The sequence below is a fragment of the Astatotilapia calliptera genome, chromosome 9 (assembly GCF_964374335.1).
Source record: "Astatotilapia calliptera chromosome 9, fAstCal68.1, whole genome shotgun sequence".
Taxonomy (NCBI): domain Eukaryota; kingdom Metazoa; phylum Chordata; class Actinopteri; order Cichliformes; family Cichlidae; genus Astatotilapia; species Astatotilapia calliptera.
In genome coordinates this window covers 11,306,234-11,314,488 of record NC_137430.1, presented here as the reverse complement: position 1 = coordinate 11,314,488, position 8,255 = coordinate 11,306,234, and the positions used below count along the sequence as shown (strand labels likewise).

The 8,255-nt window shown below is 39.6% G+C and overlaps 1 protein-coding gene across 1 annotated transcript; it reads right to left on the bottom strand.

The window, feature by feature from the left end:
• Positions 1–2,538: 2,538 nt before the first annotated feature.
• Positions 2,539–7,276, bottom strand: nrros (negative regulator of reactive oxygen species). The gene is made up of 3 exons (XM_026180845.2): positions 7,135–7,276; positions 5,703–5,817; positions 2,539–4,577 (listed from the first exon to the last, which is right to left on the bottom strand). The coding sequence occupies exons 2-3, from the start codon at positions 5,802–5,804 to the stop codon at positions 2,622–2,624; spliced, it is 2,058 nt and encodes a 685-aa protein (XP_026036630.1). The 5' UTR covers positions 5,805–5,817; positions 7,135–7,276; the 3' UTR covers positions 2,539–2,621.
• Between the last annotated feature and the right edge of the window lie 979 nt (positions 7,277–8,255).

Genomic DNA, 8,255 nt, shown 5'->3' with positions numbered 1-8,255 from the left:
AGACGTACAGATAGTAGGTTTGGAATTGCTGTAAACAACATGTAAGCATAGATCATCATCTTGCTTGGTATCACTTTTTCCTGCACTTTGTTGAATCTGTGCAATAAAGCCTTGAGGCAAAAGGAGGTGCAACCCCGTACTGCCAAGGCGTACCTAATAAAGAGGCAGATAATTTTCTATTTGAATGTTGATTGCTGGTTCAGCCTTTGGAGAGAGAGACAGACAAATCCCACCTTGGTGCCTATCGATTCCTATTGATGATGCAATTATGGGACATTTTACATTACCTTTGCCCAACACAGATAAGTGTTAAAAGTATTAAGTATTAGAGTTTTGTATCAACTATTGTATCAAGCTGTATCAAGTTCAGATTAAGAGTACAAAAAGTGGTAAAAGGCAATTAAAGCAGCAGTTATAGGGAAGGAAATTTTGATGGGGCACATTGAATTATTCATCTGGGAAGACTGATCTATATGACTTTGGCTTAAATTCTGTTTGTACTGTTTACTTGCTCAACTTATCTGTGACATTTGAATTGTTTCATGATTTGTGTGGCAGTTAACAACTGGAAAGAACTGCTTGGTTTTGTTTTTTTGTAACTTTTTTTGCAGTGTTATTTCTGCAACAACTCAACAACAATGAAGAATATCAAAGGATTATTTGATATTCCCTCTCTTATAATAGTTTCTCTGCTTCTGTTGGCCTGCTAAATCTAAAAAACAAAACCCCCAAATCTATATGCATACTATATGTTTAGCACACTTGCTAAAAGCGCGCCAAACATGCTAAAGTCAGCTTGCTATTTGTTTAGCATGCTAAACAGGCTAAAGATGTGAAGCCTTTAACTCAAAATGCTATACCTATATGTGACAGTGTGCACACCTGCATTAGACCAATCCAGTCACATGTCACTTCTCTTTTCACATTTCCATTGATTAATCTGCAAGAAACTATGACTATGAGAGAAGAAATAAACACACGGCACTTTCACTAATTCACACTTGCTTGCCCGTGTGACGTACATTTGGCAACTTACCTCGACTATGGACCCCGTAACCACAGCTGAGCTGTTTTGCAAAGAAAATGCAGCTGCATGAATGCGTGTTTGGCAGCTTTGTAGTATGGTACATGCCTGTGGCTAACCTGATTTCATATACTGTATATGTGGTCTGAACATGTCTTAGAAAACTGAGTCTAGCTGCGTTTGTGAATGCCCCCTTTAACCCCCTTTTTTTTCCTGTCCTTTAACTTTTAAACTGTTATAGCTGAGTAATCAAATAAAGTTCCTCTTGGTCAGCAATCTGCAACCAGTGCCAAAGTGCCTTCCTCAAATGTATTTTTCAGTGTAATCCAGCCCTTAAGCCATTTTGTCAGCCCAGTTTAACCACTTCATCATGGAAGCAGGAAGGTCTACTTCCTGCTTCCATAGAGGTGATACATCACCGCTATACGGGAAATATATAGGTTTAATTGGCATCCCTAAAGTATCTGTCAGTTTTGAGTTCCAGATACCTGTGGAAATTAGTTTGGAAATCCAAGACAAGTCGTTGTTCCCAACCATTATCTGTGACCTAATGACATTCAAATGAAAAGCCTTTGAGTAATGAATCTCTCATCAACGACTTCAGTTCTTAAAGCTTTGCATATTTTAAACCAGTTTTCATCAATTCAAATGAACAACAAAGGAAATAAAAACTTCATTCAGTTTCTCTGCAACTGATTTACTGGCAACTTCATATCGTAGAAGATATGTCAATATTAATAACATTTCGAGGCTTTGACAAGGCTTTACTCTGGTTTCTCTTCTTACGTTCCAACCACCATGACCCTGAGCATCACCACAGCGGTATTTTGGTTACTTTCTGGTTAGGCCTCCAGCACGCTGTACAGCTACACAGTAATCTACCAGCCTTCCCACTCCTACGCCCCTGAGTACTTACATAAAACTCGAAGAAAATGCGTTAAATGCATTGCACGTATATATATAAATATGTGTGAATGTGCGTGTGTCTGTGAAGGCGTATGCATGTTTGTGTGTTTGTGTGCACCCATTTGTACATGTGTGTGTTTGTTCGTGTGTGTACGTGCTCCCAGCACAGTAAACTGAATCAGTCGTGTGAATCAATCATTTTTGGGGGGGTCCAAATCATTTCCTGACTTACTGGAATTTCACACTGATGATGCTTCTTGGTCTCACTGATAGGAAGGAAACCTCAAACCCCTCCTCTTTGAGATACAAAACTGGGCAGTTGCTGCACATCTTAGCAAAACAGGAAATTTCATGTTTCCTCTGCTGCTTATAGCAACAGCTTGCATCACAGTACTTCTGCATATCTTCACATACAAACACACATACACATATACGCCCACACACACTCACACACTCACCAAGTCAAGTCCCAGAGCGCAGCCACATTTTTTACATTGGGTTATCAGGATGAGGGCCTTGTTTTAAACCACACTTCACTGAACCGAGCAATCTAAAAACAACAACAACTGACCTTTTTCTTATTTAGATACTTCATATACTCACACACCTTTTCGGTAAATGTATTTATTTCAGATATGTATTCGGCTACATTTCTAAATAATGTACTGGACAAAATACAGTTATGGTGACATCAGTAAGACGTTGGCTTCAAACACTTCTTTTTGATGGACTTTTGTAGCAGTGTGGGCTTAAAGGTGAGGAGAACAATGATAGAGACTCCTGTGAAAAAAAGAAAGACGGGGACAAACAGCAGAATGTACCAAAAGATCGACTCCCCGTCATCAAAGCACAAAAACGACTGTGGATTCTCCACTCTGTGTGTCCTTAGGAAGAGATCCTTGCATGTGATGGCTGACTGTTCGACCATGTGGATGGTGTTTGTTGCTTCAAATGTCCTGAACCATTCGGTCTGGCAACAGTTGAATTGATTTCCTGTGAGGAAAATAGTCTGCAGCTTTGGGGCTAATGCATTAGCCTGACCAGAGGGGATGGTAGAAAGTCTGTTGTCCCTCAGATCAAGCACTTTCAGGTTGAGGTTTTGAAGTGAATGGGGAAGATGTAGCAGAAAGTTCTTTGAAATGTTTAAAGACTTCAGACTCTGGAAATGGGAGAAGTCAATGTCTTGTATGTGAGTGTTCCCTAAACCTAGATGCTGTAATGTTGTGCTAAGACTTTGTATTGATTGATGGATGGTTACTCCGGGGTTATCGGATAGCTCCAAGTGCGTTAGCGACAACCCCGCAAATGCAGTGTTTGGAATTATTTTAAGGTTGCATCCCTTAAGGTAAAGCTGTCTCAGGGACATAACATTCTTCCAATTCATGCAAGTTGAATTAGTGTGCATACTGATCTCAGCTTCCTCAGAAAGGCAAATGTCAATGTTGTTGTAGCTGAGATCCACCGACCGGATGCTTTGCAGTGAGGAAAATAATCCCATGGGTACCCACTTAAGACCATTCAGGCTCAGGTTAAAGTATGTCAAATTGCCAAGAGTGGTCAGAGTAGCTTTATCCGCTGAGATCTGGCTTAGTTCATTGTTGCTAACATCCAGCTCATACAAGCTACGAGAGAACTGCTCAGATGTTAGATTTAAGGTTCTCAGGCAGTTTGTGTGCATTTGAAGTCTAGACAGGGTGGGCATTTTCTGGATGAATCCTTTAGGGAAATACTCCACAGAGTTCCCTATCAGATCTAAAGTCTCTAGAGAGGATATATCACCGTGAAGGTTTTCGTCCCACAACTGAGCGGTCACATTATTGATCTCCTTGTTAAAGTTGTAGAATTCCACAGTTTTTGTTGAGTTTGGGAACATATCGTTGTCTGCTAAGTGTTCGTAGAATTTAATGGCGTTGTGAGACAAGTAAAGGTACCTTAAATTACTCTGGCTGGGCAGGAAAGGAAAGAAAAGGAGTTTGTTGTCTGATAAATCGAGAGTCTCTAGCTGGAAAGTGTCGTTGAGGTCTTGCCTTGAGATGAACCACTCAATGAAGTTGTGGCTGACATTGAGGACTTCCAGCTGAATCATGTGGAAGTCAGTGAGACAGGGCAGATAGTTAAAGGCCAAGTTGAGTCGCTGTAGCTTTGGACTGCTGTCAAAAGCATTATCAATCTCAAAAATCAAATTCCTTTGTAGGTCAAGTTCTTTAAGCTGGTGCAGATCCCTGAATGAGGCCTCATCCACTCTCAACAAAAGATTCCCAGAAAGATTGAGGTACTCTAGTGACGTGAGATTTTGAAGAAGCAAGGCAGCCATTTCATCTGTAAGCTTATTCTCAGAAAGATCTAGCGCTATAAGACCTGATAGCTTTCTTAATGCAAGGCTGGTTTCTTCGTAGCTGTTATAAAGACTGTTGTTTGCTAGATTGAGGCTTTTTAAAAGTTTTGAGTCTTGAAAAGTGTTCAATTCTATTTTACTCAAATTGTTGCAAGCTAAGCTCAGGGCGGTTAGTGAAGGGTAACTGAGAAGAGAGGCATTCTGTAGTGTTTCAAAGAGGTTGTAGTTGAGCTGAAGCTCTTCGATGTTTTCTGGAAGTCCTTCAGGCACAGATGTGAGCTGACCATTATTGCAGCAAGCCGTTTGTTGTATCTGCAGAGGAGGTAAAAAAGCACATGATTTAACACTTGCATACTGGTTGCCACTTTGCAGTGTTTCGGCTTTTTAAAATTCTGGCGGAAGCTGGATTTCTTTCTTGCACAGCAGATACATTTTAAGATCGTCATGAATAATATCCATGTGCACTTAAAAAATTTTATTGTGGGAAGATTACCCTCTTAAATTACTTCTCGTGTGGTTATTTGTAAACTATGCTAGCATGCTAAACTAAGCTAATGAGCATTGCCTGCAGTACATTAGCGTCTTACTGTTAGTGGAAGCATTTTAGCCTTCCTGTGTTTTGGGATTTAACTGAAAGTACTGTTACCCACTGTACAGGCTCACAGAAAAACATGGTGGGCTGTAGTTTCTTATTCTGGTAGGTCATACCACAGCTTACCAAAACTTCATTATTTCCTTGACAGATCACTTTTCCATTAGCATTCTGAGTCACTGGACCACTCTAAAAATACTTTCTGGCGATACGGCTTTAAAAAAAAAAATTGAAGTTTTCAGTTTAAATAACTTATCATTTTTCCCCTCTAGGAGTTTTATTGGTTTTATTGCTTTAGATGTTTCATTTCTAGAATCATTCATATTTATATTAATTTATATGACTGATAAACACTCAACAAGAGAGATTTAATTTCTTTCTCATAATCGACATCCGCTTCCAAAACCCTGCATCAGATATTAATATTCACAAGTTTAGACTTTTTGTGGCTTATTGAAAAGTCATTAAATCATTAATACAGTGTAGGAATGTACCAATCTGGATGGATTTTGATCTAACTAAAGTTATAAACCACATATACAGCGTGCTTTTAGAAGGTGGGTCCTATTAGGGACTGGATCTTTGGTAATAATACAGAACTTTCCATATTTCAGTATCATTACTTGATGCTTTTCTTGTTTACACATTTATGTTTGAGTGCCTTAGGAATAACTTTTTTTTTTTTTTTAAATTTTAGCTTTGTAGTGTCTTACCAAAGTCACTTTTTAGTTTTAACTAAGCCAAACATGAAATCGTTTGGCCTTTTCCATGTGATACATTGTGAAATTTCCTCAATATTCCTGAAACTTGCTCGGGAAAAGCTAAATGAAAGAAGAGCGTCTTACCAACTGACATCGACGGTGCTGCGGATGACTCGAGACTGGCGTCAGCGTTCTCCACATGTGCAACAAGCAGAGAAGGATGGGTGTGAGCCTGTGGACTGGCATTTTCTCATCCTTACTGTTGAGAACACAGAAGAAGAAGAAACGCGTGAGCCTGTTTGTGTCACATACTTTTAGATTTTTTCCCCTTTGCTGAAGTGAGCAGGAGCTGGTTGTTCGATATAGGCCTGACAATGAGCTGTGATCTTCCTCTGTTTTAAACTATAGTTATTACTATTTGTATATGGTGAAAAACCTTGTATGAAAAAAATGTGTCTTTATAAACTTTGTCTTAAAATGAATATTTGTGTCTGAAAATGGACGAAAGCAGCTTGACATTAAAATGCTGAAGCAGACAGAAGGTCAGAGAGCAGACGGGGAGTTTACAAATTCAACTTTAATAGCCGAGATTCATTTTCACAATTATTTGAAAAGCTTTGATAGTGTAAAAGTCTATAAGACTATATTTGACTGTCTCAGGTGAGAGTGGAGCTCATCATTTTTTACAATCTACTCATATCTAAATGAAAATTTCTGTAAATAGTAAGTACAGTAATATAATCCTTACAGAGTTTACGTCAACGTCATGTACTCGGTTTCATTTTTATTATATGTGAATAACTCAGATTTTTAATTTTTGACTTACAGTCTGTCTCCAGATGTTGGAAGTGATGGCGTATTTTATCCTGAAAACATCTGCTGTGTACATTTTGCAAAAATTTCCCAGATTTCAAATCAGACCACTGCGTGACTCACTGCATGATGAGGCCGTGCGTTTCTTTTTGGCTTGCATGTGTTGTTGGCCTATCCATTATAACGCAAGCATGGCTTCTAAAGAACACAAAGGTTTTCTTGAACATTTTTTATGTTTCTTTATTCGTCTAACCGATTTATTACCATTTTTATTTTGCATCTGCGTAGCTCACATTGAGTAACTGTGCCACCGCTTTCATTATGATTTCTAAACTATGTTCCTGGGGAAGAAGTTAAGCTCATGGAAGAACATATATTTGCAGAATCTTGCTTTCTCTATCTGATGCAGCCTATTTTTTTTTTATTAATAAGACCGTGCACTGTGTTAAAAAGACACGCACACTTACTTTGCGCTTGCATTTATGCGCACTATATGTTTACATTCATCAGGCAACATCTAAATGACTCAAACATGGTCTGAAAGCTGTTATGCTGCGCTCACATTCGTTTGTCAAAGCGGTGCGCTGGTGTATGCACACATAACACTCAGAAAATGGAGCGTATTCAGAAACAGATGATCGTTAAAGTATCTTGCTCAAATGCACCGACTGCAAAATGACCTTAAATTAGGAATTCCTCATTTAGGCGATGCGCTTTGCTTCATGCAGCAGAACACCGTGCAGTACAGAGTTCATTTACTTACACTGGTGGTTAGGTGTGGATTTGCCAAGCCACTGACGGTTGCTCCCCTGACCATATCGCTGGTTGATTCGCTGTTGCAGAGTGCGTTCACATGTGTGTCAAGTTCAGCTGCTCTCCCCTGCACTGACTGAAGCACAGATGCCCCTTCTTTACTATTCACGGAAGTAGGCAGGCAACGGAAACCGAGTCACATGGACAAGCTGCAATCAGGCAGGTTCTCAAGCTCGGGGCCACAGGAAGGCGAGTGCAGGCTCAACAGCTCTTAACCACCACTGCGCAAGTGTTTTCTTTCTCTTCTTTTTTTTTTCTTTTTCTGCTTCACAGCTTCACAGCAGAATAGCGTTATTATTCAGACAACTGATACTGGTAGCACAACTGCTACCACAAAAACCCAATGAGAACACACCCTTCACACCCTCTGCTCGTGCTGATCAGCCAAGCTCTCAAGAGGAAACCACTCAATGCACACACCCTTCCTGCCTTATTTTCGGCCTGTCACTGCAACAGACAAAACACACACACACACATATATATGTATATGTAAATATATGTGTATATATATATCTACACACACACATAAACTGACATTTAGCGCTCTTTATAAAAACATACCTTCAACAGTTACAGGGATTCTGAGTCAGATAAGGCACAAGGGCTCAGAGCATAACTGCAGAAACTAAGCAATCTACTCTGTTTGGCTTTACTGATTTTATTTTCATTCTCCAGCTAATAAATGTATTAAGGTCGCTTTCAACATTTGTGAAACTCCAGCTGTTAGCTTGTATCTTATTTGTAATGATGAGTGGGTGCAAGAATGGGGAATTAGGAATCAGGAAGTGATGGTGCCTTCTGTGGAGAGTTGATTGGTCAGGCATTCCTTCCTGTTTTCACACAGGACGTCTCACTTCTGACTCTGTTGCAAGGTTGGGTGGCAACAAGATTTTCTGATCCATATGAGTATGTGTGGGTGCTGACTTTGTTGTTTGTTTGACACTCGTAAAATCGAATAAGGTGGCTGCTTATGAACTACGAGAAGCTCCCACAGGGCACCTTTAAAAGTTACATGTGATACATAAAAAAAGAGATTTAAGACTTGTTGTTCTTACTACAGAAACGCCTTTG

Excerpts from the sequence above, each read along its gene's own strand:
- nrros (XM_026180845.2), bottom strand. The coding sequence starts at position 5,804 with ATGCCAGTCCACAGGCTCACACCCATCCTTCTCTGCTTGTTGCACATG. Across the intron at positions 4,578-5,702 it reads AGCACCGTCGATGTCAGTTG|ATACAACAAACGGCTTGCTG; the intron begins GTAAGACGCTCT and ends CCTCCTCTGCAG.